Source organism: Magallana gigas, chromosome 1, assembly GCF_963853765.1.
Source record: "Magallana gigas chromosome 1, xbMagGiga1.1, whole genome shotgun sequence".
Lineage (NCBI taxonomy): Eukaryota > Metazoa > Mollusca > Bivalvia > Ostreida > Ostreidae > Magallana > Magallana gigas.
In genome coordinates, this window is record NC_088853.1 from 47,580,626 (window position 1) to 47,604,768 (window position 24,143).

Consider the following 24,143-nt stretch of genomic DNA (forward strand, 5'->3'; position numbering starts at 1 on the left):
TCTCACTCTCTCTCTCTCTCTCTCTCTCTCTCTGTAAAAAAAATTATATTTAAAAAAGCCAATGAATACATATTAAAGAAAAGGAATCATTTTACAGTGATGTCACTTGAAACAGCTGCACAGGTAACTACGGAAGCCATGTGCAGTGAGGCGTGACTATCTCGTCTAGCCACTGGTCAGGTCAACACTGTCGGTAAAACTTCAAAGTGTGAAACTTACAGCAGAGTGTTTTTCTCAGAAGAATGTAGCACGAGAAAAAAATGCTTAAGAAATTTTTAGGCTATCATGACTTAAAAGGAGCAGATATCATGCCTCTGTGATAACAATGACGATACACTTTTCCTACTAGGACACTGCAAATTTACCGGCATATTTTGCCAACTCTGGTTATGATTTACTAGCCCGACGGGCTACCACAGTTAATGTTTTTGCTAGCCCGACCTCTAAAATCGGTAGCCCCGGGCGTCGGGCGATGGTAATTGCACACCCCTGCTAATATGTAAACGGTGTGACCGTTGGACCGAGCGCAGATTTTACTCAGTGCAGTTTGATTTTTGTATATTAAAATCTATTTAAAACGCAAACAGTAGGTTCGCCAGCATGGTTGCCTACTCAAATCATTCTCAAAGTTAAACTAAACGTCGCGTGCTCAGTCTACATTATGACGTCATATTTCAGACGTTAAACGTTCAAGTTTTGTCTTCGGAAATAGCCGAAGAGAGTTACGTGATTCCGATTTGTTTTTTTATTTCTTCTTTCATTGTTCATCAATTTAATTCATATGATTGCCAATGAAATAAAATTGAATACTTTATTCAGAATCTAAAAGATCAGTTTCTTGACGTTAATGTTTTTATTTTCCATCTGATAATTTGATAAGACATACATAGAATAAGTCGTGTTTCTTGATTGAAGCACTATTGAAACTTATCTTGTTTCTTTTTTAATTTCTTTTAATTCAAAATACCTTCTATTGAAATACTGGAACTTATTTAATCGAGTTTAGGGGCAATAAACATCGATAAGTACCAGTCAATCAATGATCGAGCTAACTTTTTAAAAACAAAATGGCTGCCAATATGGCGGCGCCCAGGGTTGGAAGAAAAATTTTTTGGCCTTAGTACCCCTGATTCAACTTTCATTTTTCACTGATTTTCTTATATATACGTGTCACCATTAATCCTTGCTTCGCGAGGCGGGCTTCGCCCGCCTCTCGCTGCGCTCGGTATTATCTATTAAACATGTGACCTGTTCCAAAAAACTAAACCTCATTCAGCATCCAAAACCTATGGCTCAGATTCAGCATTCAAGCCTGTCAGGTGCATCTGTATCATAAGACGCACCATCCTTACAAGTTTAGTGAAGTTAGGACCAGTTATAACTAAGATTTAATCATCAAATGGCACCTGCTCTAAGAACTTTAACCTGCTCCAAAAACCTTAATCTCCTCCAGCATCTGAAATTCATGGTCCAAATTCAACATCCTAGTCTTTCAAATCCATAAGTAGGTCCAAATGCATGATCCATGCAAGTTTGGTAAAGATAGGATAAGTTATAACTTAGATGAAGGACCTGCAACAAAAACTTTAACTTATTAAAATATGCAAAAGTAATGGTATCATGAATTAAAAACAAATTAAAACTCAAAATGCATGTATACATATTTCATTAACAGCTGTTAAGCATATTACAAATGAAGACGGATATGTAATTGGACTAACAATAATGGCCACCTGATCTATTGCGGACATGCACAATGAGGTCAATTTTTCTCTTCCTTCATCAATGTTCATTAAAAGACATTACTTTCCTGGCAGGAAAATAAACTATTAAAATTCTATATCTTTGTAAAAAGATGGAGTTTACCGTTGTAATTTACAGAATAAAGGTAACTTATTTAAGTAAACAAACACATGCATTTTTCTGTACTTCAAATTTGATGCAAATTATAGCTTATATACCTTAAAGATTATTATATTGAGTATAAAATTGACTGTTTATTTATTTTTATTGATAACTTTCGATATGAGAGAAAAAAATTAACAGTCTTCCATATCAACCTCTGCTGATGAGTCACTGGAAGATGAGGACCCTGTGTCATCCTCATCCACCTCTATATCATCCCCAGTGTGGATGTTGATGTGTTTTTTAAAAGCCTTCTGGCTGCCATAACCCTTCCCACACACTTCACATGTGTACATCGACTCTCCGGTGTGTGTCATCATGTGTCGCATCACATGCTCCTTTCTGGTAAACTTGCGCCCACACTCGCCACATTCGAACTCTCGTTGACGGTCATCTACAGTTGGGTTGAAAGTTAACTCTTTTTTTTGGATATTTTTATTAATAATAATTCTGACCTTTCTCTCAAGATATTTGTGGAACTTCGAATGACGGCGCAAGCTAGATGACGTAGAGAAGCTCTTGCCACATATGTAGCATTTATTACTTTTCACTGCAGTTGTCTCTGTATTTGATTTGCTGTTCTCCTGTGAAGTCGCTGTTTTAATTGATGAACAACAGATTTCATCACATGAGGAGGACTCATCCTCATTTCCTTGTTGGGTCGAGGAAGATGATATGCTATGTTCTTCCTGAGCAGATCTCAAATTGTCAACAAGTTTGATAACTACTGTCTTGCCACTGGGCAGCTTATAGCACAGCTTACCGGTATAGGGCAGCTTTAAGGAACGTTGGCGGGCCATCTCTGCATCTGAAATGTACAAGAACAAGGTGCTAAAAATATTATTATTTAATAACTTCACAAGAGGCCATTAGGCCTTTACAATCATCTGAGTACCATAGCCCAAAAATGGAAATGTCGAGCAATCATATATGCATATAATTTTAAAAGTTTCATTTTGAAGGAAAAAAATTAAAATATTGTAATGAAAACCATCTCTCTCCTTGAGATCTTTCAAAATTAAAAGGATTACGAAACATATAATGTTGGCGAAAAACTTAAAGATCATAATTGAGTCTATGACTTGATATTAAAAAGGTGCAAGACTCTGATAAGAATTTTTTCCCCCATATTTGTAAACTTTCAAGATATGGCCGTAAACAAAATCTTAACGTGACTAACCAATACTCATTCATCCACTCAATCCCCTTAGGCTAAGGATGCTTTGTGCCAAGTTTGGTTGAAATTGGTCCAGTGGTTCTTGCCAATGAGAAGATGTTGAAAATGTGGAAAAGTTTACAGACAGACGGACAGACGGACGACAGACAAAATGTGATCAGAATAGCTCACTTGAGCTTTCAGCTCAGGTGAGCTAAAAATGGAACTGTCGAGCAATCATATACCAAAACTCATTCATCCACTCAATCCCCTTAGGCTAAGGATGCTTTGTGCCAAGTTTGGTTGAAATTGGCCCAGTGGTTCTTGAGAAGATGTTGAAAATTTGAAAAGTTTACAGACAAACGGACGGATGACAGACAAAATGTGATCAGAATAGCTCACTTGAGCTTTCAGCTCAGGTGAGCTAAAAATGGAACTGTCGAGCAATCATATGTGCATATTATTTTAAAAGTTTCATTCTGGAGGAAAAAAAATTAAAATATTTTAATGACAACCATCTCTCTGCCTGAGATCTTTCAAAATTAAAAGGATTATAATACATATAATTTTGGCGAAAAACTTTAAGATCATAATAGAGTCTATGACTTGATATTAAAAAGGTGCAAGACTCTGATAGGAAATAATTTCCCCTATATTTGTTAACTTTAAAGACACGCCTGTAAACAAAATCTTCACGTGACTAACTAAAACTCATTCATCCACTCATTCATCTCTCATACACGCTCGATTGGCAATGCGCGCCAAATATACATGTAAATATGCAAAATATAAAACTTTTAGATTACAACTTCGAAACAGAGAAAAAAACCATTACTGTAAAGTTTACAGTGTAAACCAATTTTTATTCGTGGCGACTTTATTTTGCCATCAACTGCCGATAAATTGGTTCGCGACGACTAATGTTCACGACCAAGCCTTATCCAGACCTGTATTGTTATAAAAACTATAAACAAAGGATTGGTTCGCGGCAAGAAATATTCGCGAAAATTTCTCGCATGCAAATAAAAGTTGGTTTACAGTAATCTCTACCACTTTTAAGGTTCCACCTTTTCAATATTCCACTTTTGTTTAAACATCACCATCTGGCATTTATCCCTAAATCAATTTACATGTACTGGTGTAACCCTCCTCCCTCTTTTTGAACTCTTTCCAACTGCTTACACATTATCTTAACTTTGATAGACAGCTTCATTCTTTTCTAGATATGTGAATTTACTTAATCTTTTTTTCATTGAAATTCCAGAGCAAAATAAAACAAGAGGCCCAATGGGCCACATTACTCACCTGAGCAACACTGGCTTTATATGGGCGTTCAAAGGATCTTGTGCCATACTGTGGTTTCATTATTATTCAAGGGTATCAATTTTCGTGGATGAAGTGAAAATCACAGTTTCAAGGATAGTTAAATTCGTGGCCAATGACCATATCAATACAAAATGTTAATAGAAATTGCACTTCGATGAACATTTAATTTCGTGGATCAACTAAACAATGAAATCCACGAAAATTGGTATTCAACGAATATTGATGAAACCACAGTATGGCCCCTCGGTAGATTCACCGAAAATGAATATCCGAATTTTACACTTATTTTTGCATATACTTAATCTTTGACATATTTACCTTTGTGGAATACCATTTTACTGAAAATAAATTCATACGCAGTATAAATAACTAAATTTTCAATTGATGTTCACGGTTAACTTCCAGTTCCCTTTATTTTAGACCCCCCCCCCCCAAATCACTTTATAAAACTATTAAAATACATGGGAGCATAAAGGTACATTTTCCCCCTCCACTACTTACTAATTATTGTATTTTATTTTAAAAAATCCTATATGTGAAAGAAGAAAAGTGTACCTCAATGCACCAGTATGAAACTATGAATGCGCTAAATTCCTCAAATTAACATTGATGTTGTCACACACCGGTATGTTAAAGAGCTAAAATTCAAATCAATGTATTCGCAGGCATGTTGCTCTATTGTACAAAAGCCCACCAATTATTTTCATCTTTATTAAAAAATCAACAAATGTCTACAAACAAAGATGATTTACCCTTGCAAATTTTTTTTTAAGAACAACGATAATGCTTTTATCCTCATAATAAAAATGTGTCAGGACTATGGAAACTGTTTAAAAGACGTCGTTTTTATTTACTTATGTTCGAAAAACTATGAAAAATTTGTGTATATTTTATGCAATTCATCGTTTAAGAAGGGGCACCAGAAAGAAGTTACAGCATATCATCCTTTTAGCAAGACATTTCAATTGATCAACCAAAATTTCAGCGTCAATTTTAGAATTATAAGCAAGATACATAGCTTGGTTTGAGTCATGTTTTTGTTCACATGAGTTTATTACATTCAACTTAAGATTTTTAAACTTGGTATTTCCTAATCAGCATAGCTGCATTTAAAATATAAATAAACTAAAGCATGGCCTCAGCTTTGTGTACAAACATACAGTAGCATTGTGTGCTAAGGCTTAACAAAAAAATATGTTTGTTTACGGTTACCCGACCGACCCTATATTTAATCGCCGACCCTAATAGTTTTTTTTCTATCGTTAGAAATCCGGAAGTCACACGTGGGTACGTTTAACTTTTATATTCATCTTAATCGGTCAAGCGTTTGAAATCGAAATCGAAAGTGAAAAAAAATCATGGCGTCAATATCACATATTCTCTGCAGTTCGAAGAATGCACACACATTGCCGAATAACATGACATTTATCCAGGTGTTTGATCGATATCATGGGGGAAATGAAAAGGTTCCCGATTTTAAAGTACAAGGCAAACAACATGGAGGGAAAGATACATGTAGTTTTGACCACAGGAGTCGGCGCTTTTATCAATTTCTTGAAAATAAATGAGAAACAGGCAAAATCCTACCAATGAGCTTCGTGAGCGTAGCGACAGGATGGCAACGAGTTTTCTAGATTTTCTTTATTTCGCTATCCAATTGATATTGAACACCAGACATCAACTCTGTGGTGTTATCTTACCAATTTCTTGCATTTATTTCCGTAAAATTAAATCCATTTTTACACATCTCGATCATGGCCATGTTTGATGCTTGTGGTGAGCAATATCATGTTTTTTTTTAAATAATGGTGTCTGTTTTGTATAAAAACTTAGCATATCGAGCCATTTTCAAGGAACATTCTGCGTAAAATAGTATAGTCTGTTGCACTATTGATACTATTACTAGGTCAGGCGCAGATCAAAAATTAATCCTCGGGTGGGGGGGGGGGGGGGGTGGGGGGGGGGAGGGGGGTCTCTACTAAGCATGTTATTTGTTGCAACAGCAGACAAAAACTATTTTTTTGTATTGTCACATTTATTTCTAGAGCACATTTTATCCACCAATTAATGAAGGTAAAGTTTAAAATCAATAAACCTCTATAGTCTGTCCCAAGCTTTTTGATGATTTTTAATAAAATTACACATACCTATGAAAGAAATACAGTTGAAATTTTTAAAAGGAAATATCTCCAAGATATTTTGATTGAACAATTATCCCTTTCCACTCAGAAAAATTCACAGGAACGAAAACAGATTCCTTATGGAGATTTATAATGGGGAATGTTAACATCTTTTCTCCATTCGGAATACACTCGGAATACATCACGCAATTTTTTAACATTATCATCCGGGCTTATTAATGGCTGATGCAATGCAAAATCTCCATAGGCTTTTAATTTTTGGATGTGTATTGAAACCTGAAGCGGTAGAGGGGGCGTTTCAAAACAGATAATCTGGACATTTTTCATATTAGTGGATGAACGTAGTTTGAGCACTAAGGTATTTACTATATAATTATTGAAATATCAAGCAAAAAGTGGTGGAAGCAAAAACTCGGGACAGAGTATAGATTTTATATTTGATTACAAGTACCTAGATTCTATAAAATAGGCTATAAATATGAGGCATGACTTTTTCTGCTAAACTGAAGGGTCAAATAAAACCACGTGGTCTAAAATTTAAATGACAACAACATTCGCAGGGGTGCATACGGCAAACAAAAGTAAGCATGACACAATGGCAAAACAGTTTTGTATTATCAGTTTATGTGACATTTGTGAAGTTTTGTAAAAAAAAAAAATTATAATAAAATAAAAAAAAAATCCTACCTACCGACCCTAGTTTTTTTCAGCATGTAACAGTAAACAAACATATTTTTTTGTTTGGCCTAAGCTCTCTATCTTGCTTATAACTGGAAGCTTGACTCTCAGGTTAGTAAATCGAAATTTGTAAACAATTAAAAAAAAAGAGAACAAGTGAAAAGCTGTCAATGTGACAGCAAACCGGGTTTTCTTTTATGTGAACTGTATCCATAATCCATGTCAACCCGTATCCAGTGAAATGGAGTACCCTATATGCAACATTTTGCCAAAAAATGACTAAGTTCAAAAGCTAGTATTTTTTCCATTAATAATCAGAAATCAAAATCCTAGCAATATGCACACCTCTGATATATGTACAATTGATCTGCAAAAGAACAACTTCCTATCTTGAAAACTGTAGGAGGAGTTATCCGTACAATGAGGGTACCCTATATGCAATATTTGGCCAAAAAATGACTAAGTTCAAAAGCTGGTATTTTTTCGATAAATTATCAGAAATCAAAATCCTAGCAATATGCACACCTCTGATATATGTACAATTGATCTGCAAAAGAACAATTTCCTATCTTGAAAACTGTAGGAGGAGTTATCCGTACAATGAGGGTACCCTATATGCAATATTTGGCCAAAAAATGACTAAGTTCAAAAGCTGGTATTTTTTTGATAAATTATCGGAAATCAAAATCCTAGCAATATGCACACCTCTAATATATACACAATTGATCTGCAAAAGAACAACTTCCTATCTTGAAAACTGTAGGAGGAGTTATCCGTACAATGAGGGTACCCTATATGCAATATTTTGCCAAAAAATGACTAAGTTCAAAAGCGAGTATTTTTTCATAAATAATCAGAAATCAAAATCCTAGCAATATGCACACCTCTGATATAAGTACAATTGATCTGCAAAAGAACAACTTCATATCTTGAAAACTGTAGGAGGAGTTATCCGTACAATGAGGGTACCCTATATGCAATATTTGGCCAAAAAATGACTAAGTTCAAAAGCTGGTATTTTTTCGATAAATTATCAGAAATCAAAATCCTAGCAATATGCACACCTCTAATATATACACAATTGATCTGCAAAAGGACAACTTCCTATCTTGAAAACTGTAGGAGAAGTTATCCGTACAATGAGGGTACCCTTTCGGCAGCCGCCCGCCCGCATGCTATTTTCACCATTTTAATAACCGGATTTTTCCTTTGGAAAACCTGGTTAAAAATGCACTAAAACAAACAAAAAACACAATTTATTATTCATCATATATATATACTTATAGATTTCTAGCAGCGAGAATAATCTCCGTTTAGATTGAACTTGCTGCATCTTAATAAAACATGTTGCGTTAATCAACAGTTCTGTAGAGATCGTACCGAATTACATGTACCAACATAATGAATAGTATTTTATAATATGTTGTTAGTGCATCAGATTTTGCGCAGGTACATGTAAACAATCAGCTGTCTGATTTACCTGTATAATTAAAAAAGAAAGTAAACATGCTAAATGAAAATCAAAACAAGCTAATGCCACTATCACAAATGAAAATGTCAAAGCATTGAAATATCTAACCTTAACTTACTTCACATAAACGGAACAAATATATTTGGATGTTTCAAATATTCCCCTCGCACGTAAACTGTTGCACAACAAGCAAATTCATCTCTGTTCAAGATGGCTGCTTCTAACATAGACTGGTCCTCTAAACTGGTTTTCAATATATGAAATATCGAGCCTGAAGTTAAACTGATTGACCCCCATTCTCTCTGTCTTATTATTATTTTCGTAAATTACTCAAATTTGAAATAGAATTAGCCCTTAATTTTTGCAATTTATATTTTTCTTCCCATAAGGATTACATGTATTTATGCTAAATTACGTTGAATTTGACTCAGTAGTTCTTGAGGAGAAGATTTTTAAAAATGCACCGCCTTTTTTCTACAGTTTCCAGGTTTTCTCCGCTTTGAATAAAGATTGGTCTTTCATTTCTGCAATTTATATTCGTCTCCCCATAAGGATGCTTTGTACCAAACTTGGTTGAAATTGGCCAAGCGGTTTTAGAGAAGTTCAATATGTAAAAAGTTTACAGATGGAAAGACAGATGGACAGACAGACGACAGACAAAATGTGATCAGAATAGCTCACGAGCTTTCAGCTCAGGTGAGCTAATAATAAGACAAATGTACATCCCCCAAGCCACAACCCTTGCTTCACATGTAGGTGACATGAATTTGAAATATAATTAAAGATGACAGCTTAATGGTTTTCTACGTATGCCGTCAGTTTCTATTCTGTGACTAGGATTTTTTAAACATTATATACCGGTACATTAACAGTATATGACCATTTTGGCCGACTCTTCAGTAAGAACCTCTACCCACTATATCATGCTATACGACCACTTGAGATTGCATATCCCTATATATACCTTGGGGCACTGTTGACTGAAATCCAGTCAATCCGTACCCAAATCAAACCGTCCCCTACGGTGGAATCATAAAAATTCGCGGGGGCCAGTTTTCGTGGCTTAAACTTTACAGGTACCTGGGGATTTAATTTCGTGGACATAAGACTTTATATCCCTTATTTATTAATTTATGGAGGATGTTTATTTGTGGATAATAGATACCCACGAAATCCACGAAAATTGAGCCACAACGAAATCTAATGATTCCACAGTACATTCTGGCTTATCCATCCCCAAAATTTGGTCAAACCGTCCCATCGTATAATCATATAGGCAATGCAAATCCGCTCCTTAGCTTTATGCAAACCATCCCCAACTTTGGTCAAACCGCCCCCTGGTATAATGTTAACGTGCACATTATTTTAGTCGATCCGTCCCCCGGTAGATTTATTATCATTTTTTTATCTAAATGAATTAATTTTCTTTAATTGACTATGTTAATGATGTTTAAATCAATATATAAAAAAAACCTATCGTTTCTAAATAGCTATATAAGGGTCGATTTAAAAAAAATGTCTGACTTTGGGATATTCAAAAGAGATCAAAGTTTTTCATGTGTATATTTTATTGTAAGCCTGTTCATAGTAATAACTGATTTAAAAACTGCATCAAAGAACAAAAAATCAAAAAACAAACGTCTTAATTCCGTAGATAGGGATAATTTTACATCGGATGACCGAAAAGTTTGTCTTTGTTGTTACCACAACAAAATCAGAATTAATTCAGAAATGGACTTCATTTTCAGAAGTTCTTCATTTTATGACAATCAAATAACTCTTACTTATTGTCTCTCGTATAGCTTTCCAGAGACCCGCCTCAAAATCAACAACTACGCTGGGTTGTCCTGCCATGTGGTCCAAAAGAACAGAGACTACCTGAAAAACAGACCAACATGAATTTTAATACGTCATTGCCAACAATTTACCTTTTCATAATAAGGCCTAAAAAAAAAAATAGGTTTGTTTCCGCTTTCCCGACCGACCCTAACTTAAACCCGCCGACCCAAAAAATTTTTTCGAGTTTTTTCGTAAATTTCCATTTTTATCCGTTTTTTGTTAAAATTTCGTTTTTATCCGATTAAAAAATTTATTGTGTCCTCCAAATTTAAGTCGTAAAAACGCTTATAGAACTTATTGAGATGTCATCAGTGTTGTGTAGATGTTTGTTATTTACAAATGGCAGCACATGTCGTGCCAGTTGAGCTCGAGAAATGTTCCCACCAGCCGGGGAAAAAGTTCATCACATCATTTAAATAATGACAACAAATACTTGTTTTTTTTTTATCTTACCCAGTTTAATAGATAAATGGTTTAATATGCACAATTGAACAGATGGAGAGGGAAAAAAAAAAGCCGACCGACCGACCCTAATTTTTTTCAGCCTGAAAGCGGAAACAAACCTTTTTTTTTTTTAGGCCTAATTTATTATTTAAAAAGTTCTGACACCTTAGCATAATCCGTTTACCGAACATGAGGATGGATGCCAGTGGGGTCGGCAGATTTTATGAATGCATGGATTGTCAACAGCTATTAGAAAGGGGTCCATCCATGCCCCATGCATCCATATACCATCATTTAGATGGAAAATATTTTTTTTTTAAAATACAGTGAAGTTTGCCCACCTCGCCAAGAGAGGATTAATGGTACCGTAATATGTATACAGTAAAACTCGTTTAGAACAAACATGGATATAGTGATTTTTCAGATACAGCGAAGTTTTTTAGAATCCATGGTAAAATTCTTCACAAATCTTTGCAAAACTTTACGATTATAACGATTTTGAATACAACGAATTTTTCGGATATAGCGAACTGATTTTGAGTCCCGTAGAGGTGAATAATAAAGAAATTTAGCACCTAGATATAACAAATTTCTTTTCAGTTTAAAATACTTTGCACTACCAATTGATAAAATAGTTTGAATGAATTTATTTTCATAATTTTTTTAATTCACAATCCGATTATTAAAGGTATCAAAGTAATGAATTTTCATTTTAGGCCTCAATTACCAAAAATTATAGTCTGGTGAAAGAAAACTTGTATACAGTGAATTCGCTATAGACATTATAATTACAAAAAAAAATTTCAGCTCATGGGCACTGCTAATCCGAGATTCCTCTGACTCTAACCTCCGCTTTTACATTGTGACTTGCGAGTCACAATATTAAAGAGGGGGTTAGAGTCAGAGTAATCTCGGATTAGGGCACTGCAATATTGGCCCCATTTGGTTTTTAAAAAGTTAGGTCAATCATTGATTGACTGGCACTTATCAATGAATAGAAGAGAGGTGTTCCAAGAGACTTCCGAATGGAAAAAAGATAAATATCCATAAGAAATCTGTTTTTCATTCCAGTGAAAATCTCTGAGTAAAAAATAGAATGCGTTTAAAATGATTAAAATGAGAAATAATAAGTCGAAAATTCAGGGAAACTGGAGTCAAAACATGGGATGAAGAGTAAACCGTCTTCGGTTCCGATATTTACACGTTTTCCAGAAAAAAAATATGAGGGCTTGCGAAGAGAAGTGGATGTAGGCTATGCCTGACCACTTCTCTAAATAGGATAGCCCTATAGTCTGTTATTGCTTCCATCAATTTTTGGTGATTTTTAATAAAAATACACATACCTGTGAAAGAAATACATTTGAAATCGAAGAAAGGGAATATATCCAAGATATCTTCATTGAACAATCATCCCTTTTCACTCATAAAATTTCACAGGAACGAAAACAATTTTCTTACGGGGATTTATAATGGTAAATGTTTACATCTTTTCTCCATTCGGAATACACTCGGAATACATCGCGCAATTTTTTAACGTTATCATTCGGGCTTAATTATGGCTGATGCATTGCAAAATCTCCGTAGACTTTCAATTTTGGGATGTGTATTGAAACCTGAAGCGGTAGAGGGGGCGTTTCAAAACAGATAATCTGGACATTTTTCATATTAGTGGATGAACGTAGTTTGAGCACAACGGTATTTACTATTACTGAAATATCAAGCAAAAAGTGGTGGAAGCAAAAACTCGGGACAAAGTATACAATTGGCTTCGCCCTCCAAACGGTTACACCGTAAAACATATTTATTAATCAATTTAGAAAATTAAACCGTTGATTCAAAATTCTAATTCTGTTTTATGATGGTTACAGCGCTAGCTTATCTATCTTTTTATGGTTTTTAAAAGGTAAGCTTGTACTCACTCAAATGGCTTCTTCTAATCCTTTTAAACTGGAAACAGTAATGGCACTCTAAAATTAAAACCAACAATGCAACAAAATCCGGAAGTAGTCTCGCTTACCCCAGTGTCTCGCTCTCGATACTTCACTCGTATCGAGAGACCCCCGCACGAGTCAAGACTCGAGAGCGAGAGTCTGGGGTAAGCGAGACTACCTAAAGCTAATTCATCACATGTCGTTTTTTACGCATTTTTTTTTGAGGGGGGGTGGGGGGGTGGGGTGGGGTGCTATTTTAAAAACCCGACCCAAACTTTGTGGTTAACTATATATAGCATAGTTTTCATTTGTAGAACCATTTATGTCTCTGGTAGAACATATCTATATATAACTGTTGTAAACTATATAGTTTAGAAATGTCCAACTAAGTTTATCAGTGAATCTGTTTAATTTAACAAGAGGCCCATGGGCCACATCGCTCACCTGAGGAACAATAGGTATGATAAAATCAGCTTAATGGAGTCACAATACAAACAATCTGGACAATGTACAATAATACATGTAGACCTTGTATAAATAAAATCCATTTTTCCCGCTGGATATTCTTATGTTTATAATCATTAGTCCCTTTTCTAACAGGATGATTTTATAGTCATATCACATGTTGAGTATTGCAGTCCTCAAAAAGATCCTTTACAATTGTTTATATATGGGATATTAAGCTACATCAAACTCTGAACCTTCTTGTGAGGCCGAAGAATTGTCCTTGATCCAAAGTCTTAACAATTATTAAGAATCATCTGGCTGATTAGTTTCTGAGAAGAAGATTTTAAAAGATTTAATTTACTCTATATATTCCTATGTAAAACTTTAACACCCCCCCCCCCCAAATGTGGCCTCACCCTACCCCCAGGGATCATGATTTTCACAACTTTGAATCTACACTGCCTGAGGATTCTTCCACACGAGTTTCAGCTTTCCTGGCTGATTAGTTTCTGAGAAAAAGATTTTCAAAGATTTACTCTATATATTCCTATGTAAAACTTCGACCCTCCATTGTGCCCCACCCTACCCCCAGGGATCATGATTTTCACAACTTTAAATCTACACTACCTGAGGATGCTTCCACACAAGAGTCAGCTTTCCTGGCTGATTAGTTTCTGAAAAGAAGATTTTTAAAGATTTACTATATATTCCAATGTAAAACTTTAACACCCCCCCCCCTCAATGTGGCCTCATCCTTCCCCAAGGGATAATGATTTTCACAACTTTGAATCTACACTGCGTGAGGATACTTCCACACAAAGTGCAGCTTTCCTGGCTGATTAGTTTCTGAGAAGAAGAATTTTAAAGATTTACTCTATATATTCCTATGTAAAACTTCGACCCTCCATTGTGCCCCACCCTACCCCCAGGGATCATGATTTTCACAACTTTGAATCTGCACTACCTGAGGATGCTTCCACATAAGTTTCAGCTTTCCTGGCTGATTAGTTTCTGAGAAGAAGATTTTTAAAGATTCACTCTATATATTCCTATGTAAAACTTCGACCCCTATTGTGGCCCCACCCTACCCCCAGGGATCATGATTTTCACAACTTTGAATCTACACTGCCTGAGGATTCTTCCACACGAGTTTCAGCTTTCCTGGCTGATTAGTTTCTGAGAAGAAGATTTTTAAAGATTTTCTCTATATATTCCTATGTAAAACTTCGACGCTCCATTGTGCCCCACCCTACCCCCAGGGATCATGATTTTCACAACTTTGAATCTGCACTACCTGAGGATGCTTCCACACAAGTTTCAGCTTTCCTGGCTGATTAGTTTCTGAGAAGAAGACTTTAAAGATTCACTCTATATATTCCTATGTAAAACTTCGACCCCTATTGTGGCCCCACCCTACCCCCAGGGATCATGATTTTCACAACTTTGAATCTACACTGCCTGAGGATACTTCCACACGAGTTTCAGCTTTCCTGGCTGATTAGTTTCTGAGAAGAAGATTTTTAAAGATTTTCTCTATATATTCATATGTAAAACTTCGACCCCTATTGTGGCCCCACCCTACCCCCAGGGATCATGATTTTCACAACTTTGAATCTACACTGCCTGAGGATTCTTCCACACGAGTTTCAGCTTTCCTGGCTGATTAGTTTCTGAGAAGAAGATTTTTAAAGATTTTCTCTATATATTCCTATGTAAAACTTCGACGCTCCATTGTGCCCCACCCTACCCCCAGGGATCATGATTTTCACAACTTTGAATCTGCACTACCTGAGGATGCTTCCACATAAGTTTCAGCTTTCCTGGCTGATTAGTTTCTGAGAAGAAGACTTTAAAGATTCACTCTATATATTCCTATGTAAAACTTCGACCCCTATTGTGGCCCCACCCTACCCCCAGGGATCATGATTTTCACAACTTTGAATCTACACTGCCTGAGGATACTTCCACACGAGTTTCAGCTTTCCTGGCTGATTAGTTTCTGAGAAGAAGATTTTTAAAGATTTTCTCTATATATTCATATGTAAAACTTCGACCCCTATTGTGGCCCCACCCTACCCCCAGGGATCATGATTTTCACAACTTTGAAACTACACTGCCTGAGGATTCTTCCACACGAGTTTCAGCTTTCCTGGCTGATTAGTTTCTGAGAAGAAGATTTTTAAAGATTTTCTCTATATATTCCTATGTAAAACTTCGACGCTCCATTGTGCCCCACCCTACCCCCAGGGATCATGATTTTCACAACTTTGAATCTGCACTACCTGAGGATGCTTCCACATAAGTTTCAGCTTTCCTGGCTGATTAGTTTCTGAGAAGAAGACTTTAAAGATTCACTCTATATATTCCTATGTAAAACTTCGACCCCTATTGTGGCCCCACCCTACCCCCAGGGATCATGATTTTCACAACTTTGAATCTACACTGCCTGAGGATACTTCCACACGAGTTTCAGCTTTCCTGGCTGATTAGTTTCTGAGAAGAAGATTTTTAAAGATTTTCTCTATATATTCCTATGTAAAACTTCGACCCCTATTGTGGCCCCACCCTACCCCCAGGGATCATGATTTTCACAACTTTGAATCTACACTGCCTGAGGATTCTTCCACACGAGTTTCAGCTTTCCTGGCTGATTAGTTTCTGAGAAGAAGATTTTTAAAGATTTTCTCTATATATTCATATGTAAAACTTCGACGCTCCATTGTGCCCCACCCTACCCCCAGGGATCATGATTTTCACAACTTTGAATCTGCACTACCTGAGGATGCTTCCACATAAGTTTCAGCTTTCCTGGCTGATTAGTTTCTGAGAAGAAGACTTTAAAGATTCACTCTATATATTCATATGTAAAACTTCGACCCCTATTGTGGCCCCACCCTACCCCCAGGGATCATGATTTTCACAACTTTGAATCTACACTGCCTGAGGATTCTTCCACACGAGTTTCAGCTTTCCTGGCTGATTAGTTTCTGAGAAAAAGATTTTCAAAGATTTACTCTATATATTCCTATGTAAAACTTCGACCCTCCATTGTGCCCCACCCTACCCCCAGGGATCATGATTTTCACAACTTTAAATCTACACTACCTGAGGATGCTTCCACACAAGAGTAAGCTTTCCTGGCTGATTAGTTTCTGAGAAGAAGATTTTTAAAGATTTACTATATATTCCAATGTAAAACTTTAACACCCCCCCCCCCCCCAATGTGGCCTCATCCTTCCCCAAGGGATAATGATTTTCACAACTTTGAATCTACACTGCGTGAGGATACTTCCACACAAAGTGCAGCTTTCCTGGCTGATTAGTTTCTGAGAAGAAGATTTTTAAAGATTTACTCTATATATTCCTATGTAAAACTTCGACCCTCCATTGTGCCCCACCCTACCCCCAGGGATCATGATTTTCACAACTTTGAATCTGCACTACCTGAGGATGCTTCCACATAAGTTTCAGCTTTCCTGGCTGATTAGTTTCTGAGAAGAAGACTTTAAAGATTCACTCTATATATTCCTATGTAAAACTTCGACCCCTATTGTGGCCCCACCCTACCCCCAGGGATCATGATTTTCACAACTTTGAATCTACACTGCCTGTGGATTCTTCCACACGAGTTTCAGCTTTCCTGGCTGATTAGTTTCTGAGAAGAAGATTTTTAAAGATTTTCTCTATATATTCCTATGTAAAACTTCGACCCTCCATTGTGCCCCACCCTACCCCCAGGTTTCATGATTTTCACAACTTTGAATCTGCACTACCTGAGGATGCTTCCACACAAGAGTCAGCTTTCCTGGCTGATTAGTTTCTGAGAAGAAGACTTTAAAGATTCACTCTATATATTCCTATGTAAAACTTCGACCCCTATTGTGGCCCCACCCTACCCCCAGGGATCATGATTTTCACAACTTTGAATCTACACTGCCTGAGGATACTTCCACACGAGTTTCAGCTTTCCTGGCTGATTAGTTTCTGAGAAGAAGATTTTTAAAGATTTTCTCTATATATTCATATGTAAAACTTCGACCCCTATTGTGGCCCCACCCTACCCCCAGGGATCATGATTTTCACAACTTTGAATCTACACTGCCTGAGGATTCTTCCACACGAGTTTCAGCTTTCCTGGCTGATTAGTTTCTGAGAAGAAGATTTTTAAAGATTTTCTCTATATATTCCTATGTAAAACTTCGACGCTCCATTGTGCCCCACCCTACCCCCAGGGGTCATGATTTTCACAACTTTGAATCTGCATTACCTGAGGATGCTTCCACATAAGTTTCAGCTTTCCTGGCTGATTAGTTTCTGAGAAGAAGACTTTAAAGATTCACTCTATATATTCCTATGTAAAACTTCGACCCCTATTGTGGCCCCACCCTACCCCCAGGGATCATGATTTTCACAACTTTGAATCTACACTGCCTGAGGATACTTCCACACGAGTTTCAGCTTTCCTGGCTGATTAGTTTCTGAGAAGAAGATTTTTAAAGATTTTCTCTATATATTCCTATGCAAAACTTCGACCCCTATTGTGGCCCCACCCTACCCCCAGGGATCATGATTTTCACAACTTTGAATCTACACTGCCTGAGGATTCTTCCACACGAGTTTCAGCTTTCCTGGCTGATTAGTTTCTGAGAAGAAGATTTTTAAAGATTTACTCTATATATTCATATGTAAAACTTCGACGCTCCATTGTGCCCCACCCTACCCCCAGGGATCATGATTTTCACAACTTTGGATCTGCACTACCTGAGGATGCTTCCACATAAGTTTCAGCTTTCCTGGCTGATTAGTTTCTGAGAAGAAGACTTTAAAGATTCACTCTATATATTCCTATGTAAAACTTCGACCCCTATTGTGGCCCCACCCTACCCCCAGGGATCATGATTTTCACAACTTTGAATCTACACTGCCTGAGGATGATTCCACACGAGTTTCAGCTTTCCTGGCTGATTAGTTTCTGAGAAGAAGATTTTTAAAGATTTTCTCTATATATTCCTATGTAAAACTTCGACCCCTATTGTGGCCCCACCCTACCCCCAGGGATCATGATTTTCACAACTTTGAATCTACACTGCCTGAGGATTCTTCCACACGAGTTTCAGCTTTCCTGGCTGATTAGTTTCTGAGAAGAAGATTTTTAAAAATTTTCACTATATATTCCTATGTTAAACTTCGACCACCCCATTGTGGCCCCACCCTACATCCAGGGGTCATGAATTTCACAACTTTGAATTTACACTACCTGAGGATGCTTCCACACAAGTTTCAGCTTTCCTGGCAGATTAGTTTCAGAAGAAGATTTTTAAAGATTTACTCTATATATTCCTATGTAAAACTTCGACCCCCCATTATGGCTTGCCCTACCCCTGGGGGTCATGATTTTCACACCTTTGAATCTACACTACCTGAGGATACTTCCACACAAGTTTCAGCTTTCCTGGCTGATTAGTTTCTGAGAAGAAGATTTTTAAAGATTTTCTCTATATATTCCTATGTAAAACTTGGACGCTCCATTGTGCCCCACCCTACCCCCAGGGATCATGATTTTCACAACTTTGAATCTACACTACCTGAGGATACTTCCACACAAGTTTCAGCTTTCCTGGCTGATTAGTTTCTGAGAAGAAGATTTTTAAAGATTTACTCTCTATATTCCTATGTAAAACTTCGACCCCTATTGTGGCCCCGCCCTACCCCTGGGGGTCATGATTTTCACAAATTTGAATCTACACTACCTGAGGATACTTCCACACAAGTTTCAGCTTTCCTGGCTGATTAGTTTCTGAGAAGAAGATTTTTAAAGATTTACTCTATATATTCCTATGTAAAACTTTGACCCCCCATTGTGGCCCCCCCTACCCCTGGGGGTCATGAATTTCACAACTTTTAATTTACACTACCTGAGGATGCTTCCACACAAGTTTCAGCTTTCCTGGCTTTCTGGTTCTTGAGAAGAAGATTTTTGAAAATTTCTCGAAATTTTTCATTAATTTCTAATTATCTCCCCTTGAAAACGAGTGTGGCCCTTAATTTTCACAACTTTGAATCCCCTTTGCCTAAGGATGATTTGTGCCAAGTTTGGTTGAAATTGTCCCAGTAGTTCTTGAGAAGATGTTGAAAATGTGAAAAGTTTACGGACAGACGGACAGACAGACACACAGACAGACGGACGACAGACAAAATGTGATCAGAATAGCTCACTTGAGCTTTCAGCTCAGGTGAGCTAAAAACAAACGTGAACAGCTGATAAGTGTAGATTCACATCTGTATACTATAATTCTAATTCCATTATTTTTCCCATGTGTTAAATATAGTACTTTAACATCAACAAGTTGTAATTCAGCGCAATAGTTAAAACTACGCTGATCTTAAGGTAGAACGAAACACCCCTGAAATTATTTATTTGAAATATTTTCTCAAATACACAAATATTATGTAAAAATAATTTTAGTCCATTATCTTAAGAAAAAAAAATAAATCATACCCATCAATTAATCAGGGCCCCAAAAATTTGAGATACAACGTATTTCGATAATTTTGAAACATACATTTGGATGGTGTTCATATGATTTTTGTGCAATTTAGCCTTATATCATTTAAAAATGCGTAACTTGTGTTCTTTTCAAAGTAAAGATCTCAAATTTGAAAAAAACCACCATCAGTGTTTAGGTTTTATGTCATACAAATTTCAAGGTAATATCAACAGGTCAAAGGTCAAATATGATGACGTCATCTAGGATTTTTATCAATTTCTACCCCCGTCAAAAATACTTAAACCTTAATCAATCTAAAACCAATGGTTAAATTTTCTTTATTTTGATATATTTTAATTACAGGGTCATGACAATCATACTGTTAAATTTTATTCAAATTTGAATTATACGTTTTCTTTTTAGATACCGTTAAGTTCTGCAAATTTTCGTCTTAAAAGAGTATTCATATATAAGTGCTAGTTTTACATTATATCGCATGAGAAATTATCTTAAGTTACCAGTTAGAATTTATTTCAGTATCTTTAAGTAACAAGAAGGTCTCCTGTTTATATAGCAGCGCAAATATTTGTAATATCTTGAAAAATAACTTAATGGCATAGAAAATTATAACAATGACTACTAGTATTTCATTTTACACTCCATTGAAAGGCGATCCCAATGGTAGGTTTGGGGCAATGTGGGAAAAAATTGTGAGGTCGGGTTTTTAAAAAATTTTACGTATATAAAGATTTCATTCCAAAGAAAAAAATATATAAATTTTTAAAAAAATTGAATTATAGGGAAAATTTAGCTTATCTGTTTAGTACTACCTTAAACCGCTGCATGGAATTAAATGAAAAGTTGTAGGAATTTAGAACACAATGTGTCGCACATACATTTTACCATGAAATTCCGATTCCATAGATCATTTTCTGGAAATTTTGGCCCTTTTGAACTTAGAATGTTTTAGTTGTTAAAGACATGAGAAAGATGCGCATTTTTACAGGATTCAAGTAAAGGATCCTTTATCAAATTATTTTGATCATTTTTATGTCATTCATTAGGTGTATCATTGTCAAGTAATTCGTAGTAATCGAAGCTCTTGACGTCTGCCGACCTTATATTTTTTTCTACGTTCTTAGGCCACAATAGACATGCTGCGATATGTGATGATCTCATGCATTGCCCGTTTAGATACGACAACATACACGTACGTTCTGATAAGATTATACACGTACGTTAAGATACGTTCATCACGAACAGGTGATGAATATGGCGATTATTTTCACGATCAAGATGGAAATCACAGTAATCACGATTTGAGCTACGATTGGACCCGACTGATAATATTGTCACATTGCAACTGAATTTAACACAGCGCATTGTGCTAGCTGTTTGTCTCTTAATTAAGATAAGTCGAAATCTTCAATCAATCACGATTAGGGAGCACGATTGCACGCGACAAGGTGCGATTTTTATACGATGCAATGCAATTTTATACGATAATCAAAAATGATTGCAATTGAAAGTTAATTGTGTTGATCAAAAAAAGGTTTGTTGACAGTCAAAAATGTTTTACGATTTTAACGATAAACACGATTGCCACGACAGACCTCAAGATCTGGTGAGATTTTTTACGATTACTACGATTAAATCCGCCATTTCAGGCGCTGCTAATTGTGATACATGTATAGTTTGAACCTAGCATTAATGCTCAACAAAGCGCATAAGGACGAATCGGCACGCATCACATCGTAAATGTACCTAGGTCAAACATTTTAGTCAAGCGCGATATTCCACGATCAGTTAAGATTTGTCAATCGTAGCGTTTTAAACAGATCACATGAGAGTGGAAACCTAGCATATAAGTCTTTGCTTAACAATCAAATGATGACATAAAGTTTGTGCTCATCATGCACCAACAATAGTTTTATAAGACCAAATGTGCACCATAATTCCACAAAAAATCAAAGTACTGAGAGTACTGAAAGACGGGGTCTTGAAAGTTTGAATTTGTAATTGTCCTGGATTTACAAAAACTCTTTATTTAGTTTTTAAATTACTTTTTTAAAACTTATTGACTTTTCACAAAGTAATGGTACTGCATTACTTTACTCATGTAAAGAAAATTAAGTAATGGTAATGGTAATTTGATGCCCTAATTCATGAAGTAGTGGTTATGTTATGCAATATTTTACAATGTAATTCCACTGGCGTCGGAAGCAAATTGAAAGTGGGGAGGGGGGGGGTCTAGACTGATGCTTAGAAATATTGAGAGAAAAAACCTAATTCCCACAATCATAAAAATCCTAATCCGGGAGGGGAAGGGGGGGGGGGTAATCATATACGTCCAAAACAACAAATCTTTCCGGCCATAACATTCCCCCCCCCCCAAATCATGGAAATCTTAATCCGTGGTGGTGGTGGTGGGGGGGGGGGGGGGGGAGAGAGAGAGAGTACCTATAGTTCCAATAAAAAAAATCTTACCCTACCACATTTTTTTTTTTTTTAAAAATAACACGAAATTCCTAATCCGGGGGGGGGGGGGGGCTAGTATGCTTTTGACTCCAACTTCTCAATCTTTCAAACGTACATTACGGAACAATAATGTGGGGGGGACTGAACCCTCTATTCTGCTATGTGCCTAATGGTTAGGTCTAACTTTGCAAAAAAGTGGGGGGGGGGGGGGCTATAGCTAAGCCCCCCCCCCCCGGTTCCGACGCCTATGAATTCACCCCAAGCCTAATTCCAACTAAGCCGGAAAACATGAACATTGACATTTAACTTGGTTTTTCAATCGATAAGATTGTATATATTATATGATGTATAACTCTTCCAAAATGTATAATCTATTATAGATTTTGCTAACAATGCATTGTTTAAAATTTAAATTCAGTTTAATCAACTAAAGAGCCAACAAACGGGAAGGCAAATTCAGACTTGTTTTTATTTTCTCTGTACAAAATTCCTTAAGAGACGAACAGTAGTCATACCGCAAGTAGACTAAAGGCCAGTGAAACACCTATATAATTTGTAAAACATCTGTGTATAACCCGTCAATCCCGATTTTAACTTCGGCTTGCACATGAAGTTTGGTAGTATTAAGGTGAAAGATTGTCAAAATAAAATTCACAACTTTTCAAAAATGGCACATTGCGTTTGGGAACTTTAATTTCGATTCCACCATCAACCTCTTCTATTGATTAATGAGCTCGTACACCAACTGAATCGTCAATGGCGCTGTGAATTCAGTTACGTAACTCATTCCACATTTGAACCCGAGCAAGAATATTTGGTCAATAAAACTATTTGTTTATTTTCTAAATAGAATTTTGTTTATACACAGAGGACTTAAAAAGATTTAATGCGTGTTTTTATAATACATATTTACTGAAATGCATGAAAACTTTCTGCACTATTTTCTTACGCGTAGACTCAATTCATGTGTTCTACGCGTGCCTTCCGGTTTAAGACTTCGGCTGACAGTAAACCAATATATCTAACCTATAGCGACATCAGCTCCATAGTTTTATCATCTGAATCATTTGCATAGCCACATTCTTCTTGACCAAACTTAACTTAATGTTAATTATAAGGCCGTCGAAGCACTGAACATATTTACTTCAATTCTAGTATCTCAACCCTAAATTCCAAACTGGTGATAGGAAATAATAAATGATAAGATCTCGTATAACAGACTATTGCTCATCCCCTTTTTGAGTACATTTAATTTAAAATACACCCAAGCTGGCTATCTGGTTACAAGTAGACCCCCCCCCCCCCCCATTGTGCCAAGATTGGTTGAAATTGTGGTAGATCGGGATTTCGTTTTATATTTGATATCATTAGTATTCCGATCCCGATGCGATTTATTCTACTGCTTTGGTAACGCCCACTTTATACGATAGCCAATAACGTTAATGACAGTTGTCTATTGTTCTGTCCCATATAAAATGTCGTGTAAGTCCTTATTTGACGAGGGAGACGGCTGGTTTCGCTAACTACTGAGACTGAGGTCCCTGTTAAAGTTAGGTTTTAGGGTTGGGGGATTATAAGTACTTGCTATTGACTTGTGTTCTTATTTTGTTATAATAAATTTATAAAGGGTTGCTAATCTTGGTTTTCATTTACTTTGAGTTTGATTTATTATATCTGGTTTATCTAAATTTAGAGTAAAGTCGTTTAATACCTTATATATAATTTAGTGAGTTTAATTCATAATGTAGAGGTCAAATTCAGTCTCAAAACAAAAATAAACACAAAGCGAAGTACTGATAAAAAACCTATACGGCACTGACCTGCTACAAAATATTGTAA

At 36.3% G+C, this 24,143-nt stretch overlaps 1 protein-coding gene across 1 annotated transcript; it reads right to left on the reverse strand.

Moving 5' to 3' along the window:
- Positions 1 to 529: 529 nt before the first annotated feature.
- Positions 530 to 13,008, reverse strand: LOC105334156 (zinc finger protein 22). Its single transcript, XM_034464411.2, has 3 exons — positions 12,880 to 13,008; positions 10,462 to 10,555; positions 530 to 2,713 (listed from the first exon to the last, which is right to left on the reverse strand). The coding sequence occupies exons 2-3, from the start codon at positions 10,529 to 10,531 to the stop codon at positions 2,040 to 2,042; spliced, it is 744 nt and encodes a 247-aa protein (XP_034320302.2). The 5' UTR covers positions 10,532 to 10,555; positions 12,880 to 13,008; the 3' UTR covers positions 530 to 2,039.
- Between the last annotated feature and the right edge of the window lie 11,135 nt (positions 13,009 to 24,143).

Excerpts from the sequence above, each read along its gene's own strand:
- LOC105334156 (XM_034464411.2), bottom strand. The coding sequence starts at position 10,531 with ATGGCAGGACAACCCAGCGTAGTTGTTGATTTTGAGGCGGGTCTCTGG. Across the intron at positions 2,714-10,461 it reads AGCTATACGAGAGACAATAA|ATGCAGAGATGGCCCGCCAA; the intron begins GTAAGAGTTATT and ends TGTACATTTCAG.